The sequence below is a fragment of the Argentina silus genome (assembly GCF_951799395.1).
Source record: "Argentina silus genome assembly, chromosome: 8".
Classification (NCBI taxonomy): domain Eukaryota; kingdom Metazoa; phylum Chordata; class Actinopteri; order Argentiniformes; family Argentinidae; genus Argentina; species Argentina silus.
The window spans coordinates 2,612,782-2,631,566 of NC_139662.1; the positions used below are offsets into that span (position 1 = coordinate 2,612,782).

General features: G+C 43.2%; 1 protein-coding gene across 1 annotated transcript; it reads left to right on the top strand.

The window, feature by feature from the left end:
• The first annotated feature begins 6,172 nt into the window (after window positions 1-6,172).
• Window positions 6,173-17,622, top strand: LOC310808117 (nuclear receptor subfamily 1 group D member 1-like). The gene is made up of 8 exons (XM_083674816.1): window positions 6,173-6,609; window positions 11,775-12,056; window positions 12,230-12,318; window positions 12,438-12,582; window positions 14,792-15,369; window positions 15,483-15,668; window positions 15,807-16,017; window positions 16,209-17,622. The coding sequence occupies exons 1-8, from the start codon at window positions 6,591-6,593 to the stop codon at window positions 16,403-16,405; spliced, it is 1,707 nt and encodes a 568-aa protein (XP_083530942.1). The 5' UTR covers window positions 6,173-6,590; the 3' UTR covers window positions 16,406-17,622.
• Window positions 17,623-18,785: the final 1,163 nt, after the last annotated feature.

Sequence of the window (18,785 nt, forward strand, 5' to 3'; positions counted from 1 at the left end):
CTGTCATTGTGTGTGGCTTTGTCGACTGAATGGGTGTATTTTTCAAGACATGCAATATTCATGAAAATAGTGTGCTCAAGCTTGTGTTTCCACTTTAGAGTCTACCTATTTGCATTTGAGAAACCATAGTAGTGTATAAGCCTGGGGCTGGCTGGCAGAGTGAGGGAGGGTTAGAAAGAGAAAGAGGGAGGGGTTGAGGGGGGAGAGGGGGGAGAGGAGGTTAGAAAGACAGAGAGGCAGGGGTAGAGGATGTTAGAAAGAGAGAGAGGGAGGGGTAGAGGGGGGAGAGAGGGTTAGAGAGAGGGGGGGTTAGAAAGACAGAGAGGGAGGGGTAGAGGGGGTTAGAAAGAGAGAGAGGGAGGGGTAGAGGGGGGAGAGAGGGTTAGAGAGAGGGGGGGGTTAGAAAATGAGAGAAGGAGGGGTTGACGGGGAGAGAGAGTTAAAATGAGAGGGAGGGAGAGAGCGTTAGAAAGAGGGAAAGGGAGGTGTTGAGGGGGGAGAGAGGGAGAGAGAGGGAGGGGTGGAGGGGTAGAAAGGGAGGGGTGGAGGGGAAAAAAGGGCCGGTGGTGGCTGCGGCAGGTTTTAATCAGGAACAAGATGCCTATAATGAGATCACTATTTCCCTGCATTCAGATTGATGTCATGTGAAGTTTGGTGCTGCACTGAGACATGTTGGGGACGCAAGGCAGGCACGCGCACTCCTGCCAACCCACCCTCTCTCTAACACACACACACACACACACACACACACACACACACACACACACACACACACACACAGAAATAATACACAAAGGCCTACACACACACACACACACACACAAATATACACTTACTCACTCACTTACACATAGTCAGTTTTTAGTTACAGAGTTAAATACACATCCTGTGAAATAAAGGAGCTCATTCATTCGGCCTGGCAAAACGCACATAGTCCAGTCCAACTGCCATGAAGTAAAAACATACGCAGAGGAATACAACTCAAAGGTAAATGAGATGCTTTAGGAGCAAAGGAGAATTGTGTGGGTGTTAGTCACAGTTCCTTACAGTCAAGTAAGCATGTTTGTAACACTGTGAATGAACAAAGCTCATTGAGGGTTTACTTTACTGAGAGATAGAAAGAGGGAGAGTGTGTGTGTGTGTGTGTGTGTGTGTGTGTGTGTGTGTGTGTGTGTGTGTGTATGCCTGCGTGTGTGCGAGTGTGTGTTGGGGTGTAATGTCAGGTTGTCCACACAGTTAGCGCCATGTGTGCCAGTACATGAGCACATAGCCTATTCCCTAACATGTGTGTCCAATGAAAGGTGAATGGCTCTCCTGTCTATACTTTCTTAAAAAATCAGCCATGATGTCACCATGAACCCTCTCTGAACCCACCTCTGTCAAAAAGTATTACTCTAGCGCTCCCTCTTTCTGCCTAATTTTTTCTTTCCACCTCTCCCTCCTGTACTCCGTTCTGCCTCTTGCTTTGCCTGAATTCAGGAAAACCACATTCTTTTTCTTTCCTCTTTTCATTCTCTAGTATTCTTCCACTTCCCCTCCCCATCTCTCTCCCTCTCTCTCAATCGAGCGCAGGCGCACTCTCTCTCTGGCTAGCTCACTCTAATTGAATCACCACAAGTGCAGCCCACTGCCAAATGTGCCAGGATGTTCTGATTAAGATAGACTTTGTTTAAGCAGTGGTTTTCCAAAATTGCTCCGAGTGGTGGGGAGAGAGAAGACGGCTATAGCAAAGAAAGACAGAGTGGGGGAGGAAGAAACTGAAAGAGGGGAAAAAGAGTGAAAGAGTAAGAACACTGGGGAAGAGAGGGGTGGTGGGGGCAGCTAGAACGCAGCCAGAGAGCAACATATTGAAGTGATTCTGTAATTACTGAAAATCTCTGAGCTCAGAAGGAAAGGTCCTCTTTTCCATTCCTCCTTCCCCGTGCATAAAACTGACCTTGTGAGAAAAAAGGGATGCTGAAAAGTTCAGGAATACTGAAAAGTAAAAGTTGGTCTATGACTTTCTTTGAATTAAACCCATAGGCCTACAGGAGAAGTAGGTCCTTCTTTGGTCAATGTGACATTACTGTAAAATAGTTACAGTACACTTGAACCAGTGCAACCAACTGATCATTGAAAAGGAGGAAAACTGTAATACCATACTCTCTTGAAATCATTTTCCGCATTCTTCAGTTATTCACTGTGTTTTCTTAAGCTTAATTACCCATTCTATAACCAATCTAAACAAACTGTGAGGCTCAGCTTGGTATAAACTTGTTAAATCTCTCATCACCCACAGCTAAACTGGCAACAATTCACCAGGGGAAAACAAAATGCTTGTGTGTGTGTGTGTGTGTGTGTGTGTGTGTGTGTGTGTGTGTGTGTGTGTGTGTGTGTGTGTGTGTGTGTGTGTGTGTGTGTGTGTGTATGCGTGCAAGAGAGAGAGAAAGAGAGAGAGAGAGAGAGAGGGGGGGGGGGGGAGAGAGAGAGAGGGGCAGACAGACAGACAGTGATGACTGTCTATTTAGCCTCAGGCACAAGGTGTTTTGCAGGTGTGTATGTTGGCAGCGACTTCTGTTCAGTCCCCAAACAGTGCTAGCACCCTGTAATTATCTACATGCCCTGCCATATTCTCATGACATGTGCGTGATTCGTCCAAACACATCATTATTTCACGTACTCTGAATATGAGACATCAAATTAACCTTGGCAGGCGCTCGGAGATTTATGTAAAGCGTTCCTGTACGCCTTACGCATTGACACATACACCGACACGATGCCGACTACAGTCATCTTGAGAAGCTTGAAATTCTAAATAGACTATGGGCCCAGGCCAATGCACTTACAATAGCGGCAAACGCCTGCAACACTCAAAGTTGATTAGAGAAAAATGTCAGCATGTGTAAAAGACACTGGGAATCTTCAAAGCTGTGTATACAAACCCAATTCGGTAAGGCATCTTAAAAGACCACAAATCAAATACAGCATACACTTCAGAGCTATACACGACTGTAAATTATTCTACATAACTCATGTTAAGATATTGTGTGCTCAATTACCTTCTTTATCTGCTCAATTACCTTGGTTACCATCTCGACCATCATCCCGAAAAGAACGAATCTTCAACCAGCTCGCCACGATGGGCGTTGAGGCAGTACATATGCAATATGCAGCTATCTGGTTCTCTCTAGCGACAGAAAAACGAACTGCATTTAATACTGGTTGAAAGACCTTTTTATAACACATGCCTACTAAGGGTATTCTTATTAAAATAAACTGAAGCTAAATGAATTCATCCACAGGCCAATATCTAATGTAGTGACCCATAATTAGGCTTTGAACCATTTTATTTTATTTTATTTTCACTTCAAAAACAAGATAGAATGAAAAACAAGGTGAGTAGTTGAGAAAAACAAAACACATAAAACCATTTGTGAAACACTAATTGATAATCCACCTATGTCCGTGGGAATAGTTTACCAAACTAGACCTATAGTTTAGTTTAGTTCAGTTTAATCCGGTTTAGTTGAAGATCTAGTTGTTGAAATGGAAAAGAAACTGACAGTTTATACACTTACAGTGCCCTACATAAGTATTGGATTCTTTTAGCTCTATACTCCCAACAGTTTAGATTTGAAATCAAACAATTACTATGGGGCCAAAGTAGATTCACAGCTTTAATTCAAAGTAAAACATTTTCCCCCGATTTCAGGGCTCCAAAGTATTGGAGTACAGTATTAGTAAACTAATAACTTTCCAAGTGTTGGAAAAAATAATATAATGTCCAAATAAAGTGCTCATGTTTAGTATTTGGTTGACAATCCTTGCATGCAATAACTGCCTGAAGTCTGCAACCCATTGATCCCACAACACACTGGGTATATTCTCTGGTGATGCTCTGCCTGGCCTGTACTGCAGCCATCTTCAGTTGTTTGTTTTGAGGTCTTTTGCTTGAAATCTTATCATCAGGAAATTAAATGCATGTTTAATTGGATTTACGTAAATCTGAAGAACTTTCCGCTTTTTGGCCCTGAAAAACTCCCTAGTTGCTATGGCAGTATGTTTGGGGTCATTATCTTACTGTATGATGAAGTGCCATCCAATTAATTTGGAGGTATTTGCTTGCACTCGAGCAGACAATACGTTTATATACACTTAAGAATACATTCTACTTCTGCTGTCAGCAATACCATCATCAATTAAGACAAGTTAGCCAGTTCTTGTGGTGATAACATGTCCAAACCATAGCAGCCCCACCACCATGTTTCACAGATGAGGTGGTATGCTGTAAATCGTGGACAGATCCTTTTTTCTCTAAACGTTCCTCGTCACTCGTGTACATGATAATATTTGTCTAATATGTCCACAATCCCGTTTTCCAGACCTCTGCAGGCTTTTTAGGTACTTTTTAGCAAACTGTAACCTGATCCTCCTTTTTGAGGATAACTAGTGGTTTGCACCTTGCAGCAAAGGCTTTGTAGTTTGGCAGTTGACGTATTCTGCGGATGGTAGTTTCTGACACATTCACCTACCTCCTGCAGAGTGTTCCTGATCTGTGGAACAGTTGTTTTGGTTTTTTTCTTAATTATGGTGAGCATTCTTCAGTCATCCACTGTAGTCTTCGTTAGCCTAGCAGCCCGTTTGCGATTGCTGAGCTCACTTTCAACCTCATAATGGCTTCCTTGACTCTCATTGACATCTCTTTGGTCCTCATGTTGACTGACACCAATAGCAGACTCCAAAGGCAAATGCAAAGCCCAGAATCAGTACTAGACATTGACAGCTCTCTTATGCCTGCACAAATGATGTGACGGAACACACCTGACTACACAGAAACACCTGTCAAACAAATGTTCTAATACTTTTGGTGCCCTGAAATAGGGGGACTATGTATAAAAAAAGGTTGTAATTTCTAAATTGTAAAACAATCTGAAAAAAGAAAACATTGAAGCTTAGAACCTCTATTTAACCTCATAGTAATTGTTTGATTTCAAATCCAAACTGTTGGATTATAGTGCTAAAAGAAGACAAAAAGCTTCCTCTTTCCAATACTTATGTATATTGGTCTTGATACTTGGTCTGTCCAGTTAACAGATGGGGCTGGAAAAATGTGACTATGGCTACTCTCAAATTCATACACAGAGCAATGCATACTAACAGTCCATAATATTGAAATTATAGTTTTAAACATGTCTATAGCTATAAAGTTTTTGTTTTCAATAAACATTGTTTACAAATAATGAAGTTAAATAATCTGAGGCCTACATTTTCGGTTATGATCAGTTAAAACAGTTGCACTTAGTTTAATGGTACTTATAAGTCATATTCTTCTAGACTCAATGGGTATATCGTTAATTGAAATCACTATTGAACAGCAGAAGAAATTCCAGATTATGCCTTTAACAATGAACAATGAAAATGAACAACTCTACGAGGGGCGCCTTTCTATTACAAACCAGTCGGGGGTTCATGTCTGTTCCAATAGGACGCAGCTCAGAAGGTCAGAATAACGCATCGCAGAGATGATATATTACGACCACAAGAGTATATGTAACACAGTCTCAGTCAATCATTGTATCCTAATGGGTCTTCTCCGTCTTATGTAAAATATAATGCAAGTACAGGGCCCCTTCAATTTAAATGTAAATGTAAAATATGCTATACACTTCTACAGTACATTTCTACAAATACATTTTTAACATACTCTCTACTCACAACTCCCTGTCCCTGTCTCTGTCTATGTCTCTTTCTCAAACACACACGCACGCACACACACACACACACACACACACACACACACACACACACACACACACACACACACACACACTTGTTTATATTTCACTCGGACACATGATCTGAACGATTGCCATTGTCCATTATGTATACCATTAATTTCAAGTGGCCGAAGCAGTCACGGTGAGCCACGCCCATTGTCCATGTGCTTCACCCCCACCTCACCATCCCTTCTTATCACACACTCCGTGTTTTGCATAAAATGTGTGTCAGTAGGCCAGCGCTTTCCCCTGCACATGCAGAGTGCACATGTAGCGTGGGCTTACTTAACGCATCAAACTCCCCTCAGCTCTTATACCCGCCAATGAAAACGCACCAAAGACTAAAGGAGGGAGAGACTGAAAGGAGTTCGCAAGATAATATAGAGTGAGCTGAATCACCACCAAACAGACACAACATAAGTTGAGGGGACATAAAAGCAAGTCTCATTTCTCAGTCACCTGCAAACGTGATTAATGTTTAAAATAGTTCATTCTCGGAGATGCTGAATTTCTGGAATTTGTCAAAATCACTTGCTCTCTTCTCGTGAAACATCACACCAGCTGAACCAAGCAACTCAGCGCAGAGAAGATCCAGGTAGCTTCAAAGCCGAACCGCTCCACCACACCTGAGACAGTTGGACATAGCTGCGTATAGTTTACAGGGAAGTTTCCCTGTAGTTTGTCATATTGGCACGATTACCTGATATCTTGCGCTCTATGGGGCAAACATTTTACTCAGGTATTTTGTGACTCTCTCTCGACTTTTGCTCCAGCGTATTGACATTCAGAAAGTCGATCATAATTCATCAAAGAGAAAACGACACATCAAGAAAGATGGATAACAGTCCCGGTGGTAAGTAGGCCTATTATGATGACAATGACAATATATGTATTATTTCCATTAGTTGTTATTTTCGCATATTTCCATATATAGTTTCACCTGAATTTAGCCTACACATAGAATATGTTAACAACGTAGCTATTATTGAATAGAGATGCAGACTGAGTGTACAATTTGGGAACGGTGCATGGTGCATTGGTTGAATTTAAAGGTTAGCAACACACCGTTATTGCATTGGTCCCTCTGTGTAATTGTGTGTATGCGTAATTGCGCGTAATTGTGCGCAACGTTTGAAATGTTCTGCAAGATTAGGCTTTGGTCCTGGTTTGGAAGAGAGAAGCTTAGACATCTCTAAGAACAATAATGAAATTGAAAACGATATGCAATGATGTTTGGGAGGTTACGATATAGTTCTTTTTGTGGAGTTACGAGATATTAACGAGAAAAAAACGTAACATTACTTATTCGGCATCGTACTGTACTCCCATAAACGCAATAGGATACATTTTGTTTGATATTAGTGTTCGTTTAACATTCATGTTTTATGTTTTGCGAGTCCACTCTAGGAGCTGTCGCTTAGATCATTAAATGATGTGTGACAGTGTATGAGGTTGACTTCTTGGCCACTTCCTGTTCATCCTCATGAAAACCAACTCGTGTAGCTACAGTCGCTGTCAGCGTTCTATGTGCATCATTTATAGTGCTTTGTTTTCACGTGCTTTCTCTACCACTGTCAGATATTTCCTTCTCTGTCATGTTTGCGTTCACAGACAGTTGGGGCAGCAATAGTGGTTGATGATACAAAGTTAATCACTATGGGAAGTTCAACAACAGCATTAGCGTTTCTCTGAGGTCAGCCAAAGTGCACATGGTCACGATTTCTGTCTACCTATTCCACTCTCCCTTGACACGACTGGTGATTCATTTACACTAGCTGCAGTCACGTTCCAGTACAGGTGATGGAATTGGGTTGAGTCTGTAGGTCAGTTATCTGCAGAGGGCAATATACTGTACTTGCTTGTTGTTGTAGCGCAGCTGAGCAGTCAAACTTAGTCACTCGATTATGGTTGTCAACAAATATGTGTTTCGAATTGTTTGGTAACATGTGCAGGCCGAGTTAGGGTGCCAAAAGTCACGAGGCAATGATGTCTAATATCTGCATCCATGAGTTGAAAACCCCATGCAAAACCAATGTATACCTCAAAACCAGGCCATAACAATGTCTGGAAACACTATTGTTTTAACATAATATCATCATATTTGGTGAGGGCCTGTTTCACTGTTTTTGAGACAGTACCTTCCATAAAACATTAACGCTCTTGCCACCATCCATTTTTTGCATGCATTCCACTTGAGCTTGAGGCTGGTTTCTACGGTTCGATTTTGACTATTGATTGCCCTTGACTGATGTTTAAAGCCTTGGGTGATTGGGGTTAGTTAGTTAGACATTGATGTCTTTATTTACCCTGAGTAAATAACATAAAATGGTAATACAGTTCATACAAGTATTTCAACTACATGATGATCACATGACATTGAGAGGGTCACATGACACCTGAGCTAGTTGACCCAGATCCCCCTACTCACCTGCACAGATAGGCAAGCCTCACTGAACAGTTCACAAAATAGAACTTTTCCTGTGAAATGAAACAGGTCAATGATCAAGAGTTGGTATCTCCTTGTGTGGGTGCAGTGAGCTATCAAATGTGCCCACTGTATGTCAATTAAAACCTAAAACCTAGAGCTATTGTCTCAATACTAACAGTAGTCGATCCAGTTTTGCGATTCAGTATTGGCTACTGGCTCCATGAATGATTGCGTGCGTGGGTCCAGTGATGCTGGTGCACTGTCAGACCACCCCCACCCTCCCTATATATAACATGCTGCTCTATTTAATTCTCCTCTTTAATTATAACAGAGGTAAAGCCTCCGGCGGGGTTTATACATTCTGAGTACTGGTGGGAGCGTAGCGCAATATCTTCCCACTGAATGCACTCCTCGCATCTCACATCGTCCTCACGTGGATGCACTTGCTGAGCCGCGTGCGGCGCGTGATTCCCAAGCCCTCCCTCCAGTTCCCCTCTCTCACGGACACTTCTGTGTTGATGCTGCCTGCGGTGATGGAAAAGGGGAGGTTGGTCAGTGGGTCAGCGATTTCATGCATTCATTTTATCTCATGTCACGTTTCCCTGCCTCATGCACTTTTTATATTCAAAGCAAATGTATTATTTGTATCATAAGTCCCAGTGCCATAGCTATTTTGATTTAGACCCCGACCGCAACATCTGTCCCAAACTCAAGGTTCAGCGGGCACATCCGCTTACTAGAGTATATTACAGCTGGAACGTGACATTCCCCTTCTCTAGTGGCCATGGTCCCTTTAACCGCTGCTTTCTCAAAGTGATGTTGAAAACGATACAGGATTAACGGTGACATGCAGTGCATGTTCATATAATGTTCATGGTTGAGATATAGTCATTAATCCTGTGGTACGAATTTAATAAGTGCATATTTGGGGCTGAGAGTGCTACTGATGCAATTCGTCCTACAATTAGAGTAGAATATAATACATCTATGAATATGCATAGATATACAAATATATATACACTCTCTGAGGACTTTATTAGGAACACTATACTAACACTGAGTAGGGCCTTCCTTTGCTCTTAAAACCGCCTCAATTCTTCGTGGCATTGATTCCACAAGATGTTGGAAACATTCCTTTGAGATTCTGGTCCATGATGACATGATTACATCATGCAATTCCTGCTGTGAATCTCCCTTCTACCACATCCCAAAGGTGTTCGATTGGATTCAGATCCGGTGACTGGGAAGGCCACTGAAGAACACTGAACTCATTGTCATGTTCATGAAACCAGTTTGAGACGACTTTTGCTTTGTGACATGGTGCATTATCATGCTGGAAATAGCCATTAGAAGATGGGTAAATTGTGGCCATGGAGGGATGCACATGGTCAGCAACAATACTCAAATAGGCTGTGGCATTCAAGCGATGATTGATTGGTATTAACAGGCGTTAAAGTGTGCCAAGAAAACATTCCCCACACCATTACACCACCTCTACCATGAGAAGGTGTACAGGTGTTCCTAATATATATAACAAATATAATACTTGCAATTCTTCTATAAAGATGCAATTATTTTCATATATTCACCACCACTGAGCTCCATTTTATGTAAGTTGAACCTAGACGGTAAATAAGGATATATAGTATTGCAACAGCAGCCTTTGGAGAGCACGTCTTTATGCCATTCCATTGATGTTGCTTTGAAATTGACCTACTTACCCTAGCAAGGTTACTGGAGTTTGTTGTGATATGAAAATGCTCCTCATGGGTGAATGGTGTTTACAATAATGTATTACTTGACACCACATCATCCTTTATTACCATGCATTTTATACTTCAATTTGGATTCTGGCCTCAGTCTTCTACTTTAAAATCACTTTATAATATGGTCTATAAACATTACACAGTCCCCCACCACACCACCACCCACCCCTTCATGGCCAGACTTTACAAAACAAGGATAGGCAAACAACCTTGCCAGGTGTGTGTGGCCCTCTGTTCCAGCCCCAGAGCGGGGAGAGCAAGCAACAGGAAGGGAATGGAAGGGGAGAGGAGAGGAGAGGAGGAGGAGGGAAGGAGGAGGGATTGTTGTGCCTGTAAAGTGCTCACGTTTCTCTGCCTGCCTCTACTCACTGGCAGATTAGGGATTGCAGGGATAGACTAAGCTCACAAATGGCTGCCTGCCTTGGACCTGCTGATTCTTCAATTGAAGCTAGTGTTTGCCACTGACCTCAATTTTAAATGGCTTGTTCAAGTAACTGCATGGCTCTTCTCAGGGTTGCATGGGGCATCCTCTGGAGCATGCTATCTCCCTGGGTAAACATCAAGACTATTCTGATATTAAATCCCCATGCCCCCTATGGTTTAGGCCCATGGTCTTAAGAGCAGTCTTCTGTGTGTGTGTGTGTGTGTGTGTGTGTGTGTGTGTGTGTGTGTGTGTGTGTGTGTGTGTGTGTGTGTGTGTGTGTGTGTGTGTCAAGCGTCACCTTGGGGAGACAGTAAAAAACAATTATTAATTGACAGCATTTATTGCATAGCATGTGTGAAGGCCATTTACAAACACAGAGCAGCACCGATGTGAGACTTCAGGTGAACATGCAATGTGTTTGGGTGGGTTGGGCTTGACTGGGCTGGGTACATGCAATCTCAGGTAAAGAGATGCAAAGTCTGTGGTGTCTGTTAAATTTGTAGCCCTGCAGTGTGCAACAATAAATCCATCAACACGTGCTGACTGTGGGATTATAAAAACACATTGATACTGTACAACTGTACTATACTGCAGTTTTTCACCATGTACTATACTGCAGTTTTTCACCGCTCTTTCTATTACTCCTCTATCTTTTCAACCAACTTTCCAAGCATCAACCACAAACACACACACACACAAACACGCGCGCACACACGCAGGCGCGCGCACACATATATTACTACAATCATAGAGCTGACTTGTGATTGCTATGACGACACGAGACTGCGGATTTGGTCCGGGCAGTAACCGTGTCAGAAGTCCATGTGAGGCGGCGGTCAGGTGTCGTGCAGTTAGCTGGCACTGGGCCTGGGCACCTTGCCAGGGGAGCGGGGCTATTATTGGAGCGGAGAAGGCAGCAGACCTAGCAGACACGTGAGGCCGTCTCAGCTCATCCAAAACGCATGACTAGAGATGCGAGAGGATGCGAGGGCAGAAAAACTGGATTGAAAAAGCAGTCAGGGAAAAAGATCCAAACATTCTGCTGTTCTTATTTACAGAGACGATCAAATAAATAATGCAGTTGGGTGCACGACACAGGGATTGTTTGCCAACGTGAGTTGGTTGGTACATCGACGCGCTCTGTTGCTGTGCTTCCAACAGTATTTTTAGCGCTTTCCCGCGCTTGAACGAGAACGCGCAGTTATGCCTATTACATTGATATGATGAGGCAATAACGCTGCACATTCTTAGAGCTGTCCCTCTCGGGTCAGAGGTTGTGCAAAGTTTCATCACATGAACTCTCCTATATTTTAAATATGCTTTTGAACATAAACTTGAATTTGAATGTATTAGAGAAATCAAGCCAACTACATTATTTTCTGCTTTTTGTTTGTTTGTAGGAGGTGTTATTCTGTATGCAGGCTCCTCTGGCAGTGCCAGTCCCAGCCCTGGCAGCCCCTCCAGTGGGTACCAGACCCAGTCACCTTCATCATCACACTCCCAGCCCTCGTCCCCAGAGGAGGTCACCTTCACAGAGATCGGAGAGTTGAAGAGGCCTCGCGGATCCTCCAAACTGGTGTTCCAGTTCCCTGAAGTTTACAGTGCCCCCACGTCCACCCAGCACACCTACCAACATCCCATCGCAGGGAAAAGGCCTTGTGGATTCACAGGAACCTTCACCAGTGAGTACATTGCTTCCCATTTTCTGAATCCAAATGTCTACCTCATCTGTTACCCATCTTTTCTGGACTATTTGTCTCATGTACACATCTTTAGTATATTCCTTCTGTTCATGGGTATTTTCCAATTATCACATAATCTGACTATTTTTCTCTCCCTCTTCCTGAACGTACAGAGACCGGTGGGATGGTTCTCCTGTGTAAAGTGTGTGGAGACATTGCCTCTGGGTTCCACTATGGAGTTCATGCTTGTGAGGGCTGCAAGGTAAGATCATGATGACCAAACATGTCTACGCCATGTGAGGATGTGTCACATGGTGCAGTCTTTGCTATTGGAATACATAGGATGCTCATCTGACTGTATTTCTACCTTGTTATCGCCAGGGATTTTTCCGTCGCAGCATCCAGCAGAACATCAACTACAAGATGTGCGTGAAGAATGAGAACTGCCTGATCATGCGCATGAACCGCAACCGTTGTCAGCACTGCCGCTTCAAGAAATGCCTCTCCGTTGGCATGTCTAGAGATGGTGAGTGTTTGACTTTGGTTACAGTCAATCTAAATGAGAGCACTCTGTCAAGTATGTCAGTGTGTCACATAGACATGTTCATGTGCTCTGTAGGTGGAGTAAATGGAGAAAAGGGTGGTTATAGCTGAGACATGCACTAACCCATTGGAGGGTCTCGATGGTGCCTGAGTCTTTTGAGGTCATCATGCCAGTGTTTCTCAGTTGTTACTAGCCCCATCAGCACTGCACTAGCCTACTTGGTCTTTTACCAATGACCTTATTACACAACAAAGGAAGGACTTCCACACTATAGGCTATCCACATCATTTCTCTCATATTCCTAGATAAGTTTCAGAGTCTGTCTTTCTCTTGCCCTTTGCAAGATTCTCCTGTTCTCCCTACTCTTGTTCCAGCCCCTCCCCCTTCCAAGTACAGTACCCTCCATGTTCCCTGAGCTCTCTCCTACCATCTACCTCTCCGACATTGATTTATGAGAATAGGAGCCTTGAAGTCCCTAAAGCTATCTGTCATCCAGAAAACTGCAGCAAACACAGGAATTATTTTGGGAAATTGGAACAGGGGGAACATAACTACCTTGTGTAAGCCCTTATAGCATCTTGCGGCAATTAATGACGGATACGGCAACAAAGCCCGCGATGCGGAGAACAGCTTGTCCCTGTCACGCAATTCATCAGCCGTATTGCTCATCTCATCTACTTTTAGTCTTGATAGCTGAACATTGATAAATCCCCCATCATAACAGATTAAGAAAAATAGTTTGGTTGACCCAGAAAAACAAAGCAAATGTGGACCTATAGCGTTCTCACACATCATGACCTACTTGGTGTAGTTTGCCTGTCTTCTTCCTCTCAGTAGGTTTCCTTCCTATCTAAGCCCTTCGGTGTTCTGTTTTGCCTAATCTGTAAGAGGGTAGAGTGATTTCTGCATGTGGTTGACAGTTTTGGTGCTCAAAGGTCCAATGCAAGAAGGGAGGGTGGTAAGAAGTGCCTTAAGGGGGACAATCACTCATATCGACTCTCTTGAAAGTGGTTCTTGCAATTGTCAAAACCGCAACCTAGAAACCCCTTTCCTCTGTTCTACCCTATTGCGAAAACAGGAAAACCTCATGTAACTGCCTGCAGCCCACATTAAAGAATACACCCTGATTTCTCAAGAGGCAGCTGTGTGAATCTGGCTTTGCAATATAGGCAAATACTGTAAGTCGGTTGGCATGATGGCATACTTCCTTCCTGTAACCAGAACATCTTCTTAAAGCTACAGTCCAGCTACATTCAGTGCAATTAATGTAGCTCCTTATCATTACTGCAGTGACTATGATAACTTGATGATAATAATAATATAACATTTATTGATATAGCAGCAGTTGAAAGTGAAATTGCAGCACCTGGAAATCAGCTTTTAACCTTTATCTCTGTTTTGTCCCTCTCTGGGCTCCTCTGTAGAGACAGTGCATTGCATCGTGCAGAGACTGACATGTTGCCTCATGCTTTGTGCTTGGGGTCAGAACTGCTTTTTTTAGTTTCCCTCTAATCCAAAACTCCACCTTGCGGTCTTTTAATCTATTCTCTGCCTGCTCCACAATCTCCTGCTTTTACTTGTCCACACTCTCACTCCCTCCTTCTCTGCCACCACTCCTGCACCTCTTCTTCTCTCTGTCGCAGTGTTAGTGACATCACGTCCATGATGACCCACTGCCCTACTTAGAGGCAGGGAGAGGGGCTGCAAGGAAAAGAGAGAGAGATGGAGAGAGGGGGAATATGAGGCGCATGGTAGCGGGGTTCTATAAATAGCCTCTCCAGCTGATGGATATTCTTGGAGAGGGGGATGGGAAGGAGAGAAGGGACGGGGGTGAATGAGGAGAGGGGAGGTATCCACCTCAAGACTTATACAATCTGTTTACAGGTGCATCAATATGAATAAGAGAAGCCCAATTACTGTATATTAGTAGATTATTAGCTTCCCCATCATTTCGCATTATTTTGTGTTTTAGTGTTAATGCACAATCCTGTGTATCATTTTGTTTTTGACAGGATGTGGTATGACAATGCATGATGTTATTACCACTCACAAGACCAAGGGAACGTGTACAGTAAATGTTTTGGATTTGTGTTTGTGAAAGAACAGACTGGACCCCATATTTATTAGCAATGTGACAATTTGTTATGGACAGAAATGTATCAACCCACTCTGTTTGTGTCTCCCTCATCAGCTGTACGTTTTGGCCGTATCCCCAAGAGGGAGAAGCAGAGACTACTGGATGAAATGCAGAGCTACATGAACAGCCTAAATGAGTCGGCCACAATGGACATGGACTCTTCTCCTGTGAGGGAGACTCCTCCCAGCCCTGAGGAGAGCGACTCTAAAGAGGCCATCGGGGCCATCTCCAGGGCCTATCATGACATCTTTGTCAGCCGCCAGGATAGAACAGCCAAGAGGCGCAACATCAACAACAACAACAACCCACCTCCCTTTCACAGCAACACTTCTCAGGAAGCCAACTATCCCATTGCCTCCTCCCACCCTAGCTCCACCCAGGGGTACCAGTCCTGCCCAGCAGCCCACACACCTCGCTTCCCGGTTGCCCCCAATGACAACCACCATACATTCCCCTCTGTGGACAACAGTCACTATAGATACTCTGCTGTGTCCAATCAGAATCATGGCCAGTCTAGTGCAGTCCCATCTCAGAGGGGTAGCCCAGCCAATTACAACAGTTTCTCCACTGCTGGAGAGACCCAAAACCAGTCTTCCTGTCCTTGGAAATTAGCAGCAGGCGCCAAAGTGCTGGTGAGTACTTGTTGTGTTCATAACCTTGTAATGGAAGCTACACAAGAATCAACAGTCTAGTATATATATTTATAGTCTCACTCACTCCTTTTCTCTCTCTCTCCCTTTCTCAGGCCTGTCCTCTCAACGCGTGTCCTGTATCTGCGGCTGGTCGCTCCAGCCAGCAGGTGTGGGAGTCCTTTTCCCAGTGCTTCACTCCTGCCGTAAGGGAGGTGGTGGAGTTTGCCAAGGGCATCCCAGGATTCCAGGAGCTCAGCCAGCATGACCAGGTCATGCTGCTCAAGTCAGGCACCTTCCAGGTACAGCTGCTGTTCAAAATGGCTAATTCCTGAGCTGAAATAAAATACAAAACAATTTTTATTATTTTCTCTCATCACTGTCATCCTGCTCCGTGCTCCATGATGACCTTAACACTGTGTATACTCTGTGTTTGCTAGGTGCTTATGGTGAGATTCTGCACGTTGTTCAACCCTGAGGAACGCACAGTGACCTTCCTGAATGGGCAGACGTACCCTCTGTCCACACTGCAGGCACTGGGCATGGGATCCCTGCTGGACACCATGTTTGAGTTCAGTGAGAAGCTGGGGGCTCTGAGGCTGGAGCCTGATGAGATGGCCCTCTTCATGGCTGTGGTGCTGGTCTCTGCAGGTGAGAGAAGGCAATTTAACCTCATGTCACTGAAGTAGGAGGGATATATAGGCCACATGGCCACATAAGCAGTTATAGAAGATTCTTTTGAATTTGCATATGGACTTCAAAGGAAAGAAATGTGTTTTATTGAATGAGTTTTAGATGTATACAGTAGCTTATTGTTTCTCTATCCTGTCTGTGTTCCTCAGACCGCTCTGGCATCGCTGACATGGGGGCTGTAGAAAAGCTGCAGGAGGGTTTGATTGGCGCCCTGCGCTCCCTCATCACCCGCCGTCGCCCTGACGACAGCTCCATCTTCCCCAAGCTGCTGCTGCGGCTGCCAGACCTGCGCACCCTCAACAGCCTGCACTCCGACAAACTGCTAGCCTTCCGCATCGACCCCTGAGCAGGCCTCTCTCAGGCCACACAAACACACACACACACACACACACACACAGAGACTCCCAACTCTCCCAGGGCAGGACTTCCCAGGAGATTACGGAACAATGAATTATGCACTCAAAATAACTATTTTTACACACACACACACACACACACACACACACACACACACACACACATAACCTCAAGATCTAAACTTGGGTTGAGATGGTCTAGAAAAGCATAAATCAATGTTTTAGGCTTACCATTACCATTTTGGACTGATCAAATGTGCTCTTATCCAGTTTTTCCAGTCTTTTGAAGACCAAAATCCAGTTAACTTTATGTTGATCCTAAACTTCCTTCATCTCCAGACCATTAAGCCACAGTTGAGAGAGAAGAGGAGGATGCGGACAATGATAACTTAGGGACCATTAATGATATGTATGAGTATGTTTATAAGAGAAAGGGACCTTGTATATAATACATAGATACACTTAAAATATTAAGATTACATGAATCATTGTCCCATGTTGCTCACTAACAAACATACCATCTGTATTAGTACTGGAATGAAATGAATAGTGCACTAATGTGTCAACCAGCACATACAGTACACAACCACTATACCTTTTAACCGTTTTGAATAAAATGGATAATGTCCAAAGTATCATTTCACATCTGGGGTTTAAACATGCAAGTCTCACATTCAGCTGAATTTTCTTACATAAGAATGGCATATTCTGTATATTGCATTGCATCTTTGCATCTCATCGGGAATCACAGCAGGACCATTTGTACGATTTTTTTGCTGTAAATATTGTGTTATATAAATGTCTCTGTATTAACAACTTAATCAGTATGGTGGATCAGACAGATCAAATCAGAGTCCAGAGGAATATAGTCTCTGTAATGGATAGGGTTTGGCCATGCCGAGGCCAGGGAGCTTTATGCACAGGAGAAAGTCACTGAGGGCTAAAACACTGTTGTGTCAGATGATGTAAGAAACCAGCGTAACCCCTGAACTCACCAGCACTCACTCCACATGCACCCTGTCCTCTACCCCCAATGTTTGTCATACAAACTAAGAGATTATTTTTTAGGGTGAAGGATCTTATTTGATTGAGTACAGATCCATTCACTGCTAGTTTGATTATGGTTTATTGAGCACATCCTCTTGTACATTTTGTAAATGTTTTTTCTTCCATAGAAATAATATGAAAATGAAATTATATAACTATTGCTTGTGTTTCTTCTTTGGTGTTCATTCTGTCCTCATTAAATTATATATATAATGTGTGTGTATATATATATACACATATGTATATATATATATACACACACACACACACACACACACACACACACATCTAACACTTTATTAGGAACACCTGTACATCCTCTCATGGTGAAGGTGGTGTAATGGTGTGGGGAATGTTTTCTTGGCACACTTTAACGCCCGTTAATACCAATCAATGATCGCTTGAATGCCACAGCCTATTTCAGTATTGTTGCTGACCATGTGCATCCCTTCATGGCCACAATTTACCCATCTTCTAATGGCTACTTCCAGCATGATAATGCACCATGTCACAAAGCAAAAGTCGTCTCAAACTGGTTTCATGAACATGACAATGAGTTCAGTGTCCTTCAGTGGCCTTCCCAGCCACCGGATTTGAATCCAATAGAACACCTTTGGGATGTGGTAGAACGGGAGATTCACAGCTTGAAAGCGCACCTGAAAAATCTGCAGGAATTACGTGATGCAATCATGTCATCATGGAACAGAATCTCAAAGGAATGTTGTGGAACAAGTCTTGTGGAATCAATGTCACGAAGAATTGAGGCTGTTTTGAGAGCAAAGGGAGACCCTACCCAGTATTAGTATATTGCTCCTAATAAAGTGCTCGGTGAGTGTGTATACACACATATATATATACACACACACAATGGTAAGCTGAAGGTAGATCTGAACATAGGTGATGTGACACACATGACATTATGCTCAACCAAGTTTATATTTGCATGCATAATATCCAACAGTCAATTGCATTAGATCATATTAGAAATACATAAGAGACAGATGCCTTTCTACTCTCTAATAATGTGAATCATATGTTCAAACTTTTTGGCCTATTCATGAGAGTTTACACTAGTATTTCCTAAGTATTTCCATTGATACAGCTGCAGTCTACGCTAATGCACATACTTACGCATGTATCAATGAACAAGTCTAGCATGTACTTGCATAGATACCCGCTGGGACCACATATACTGAAACATGTATGCGCTCACTGCAATGTAAATCGCTTTGGATAAAAGCGTCAGCTAAATGGTATATATTATATTATATTATTATATTTTCAGACAAATGTGACGTGCAAAATAATCGTATAGCTCCACTG

Excerpts from the sequence above, each read along its gene's own strand:
- LOC310808117 (XM_083674816.1), top strand. Across the intron at positions 15,370-15,482 it reads CAGCAGGCGCCAAAGTGCTG|GCCTGTCCTCTCAACGCGTG; the intron begins GTGAGTACTTGT and ends TCCCTTTCTCAG. Across the intron at positions 15,669-15,806 it reads TCAAGTCAGGCACCTTCCAG|GTGCTTATGGTGAGATTCTG; the intron begins GTACAGCTGCTG and ends TGTGTTTGCTAG.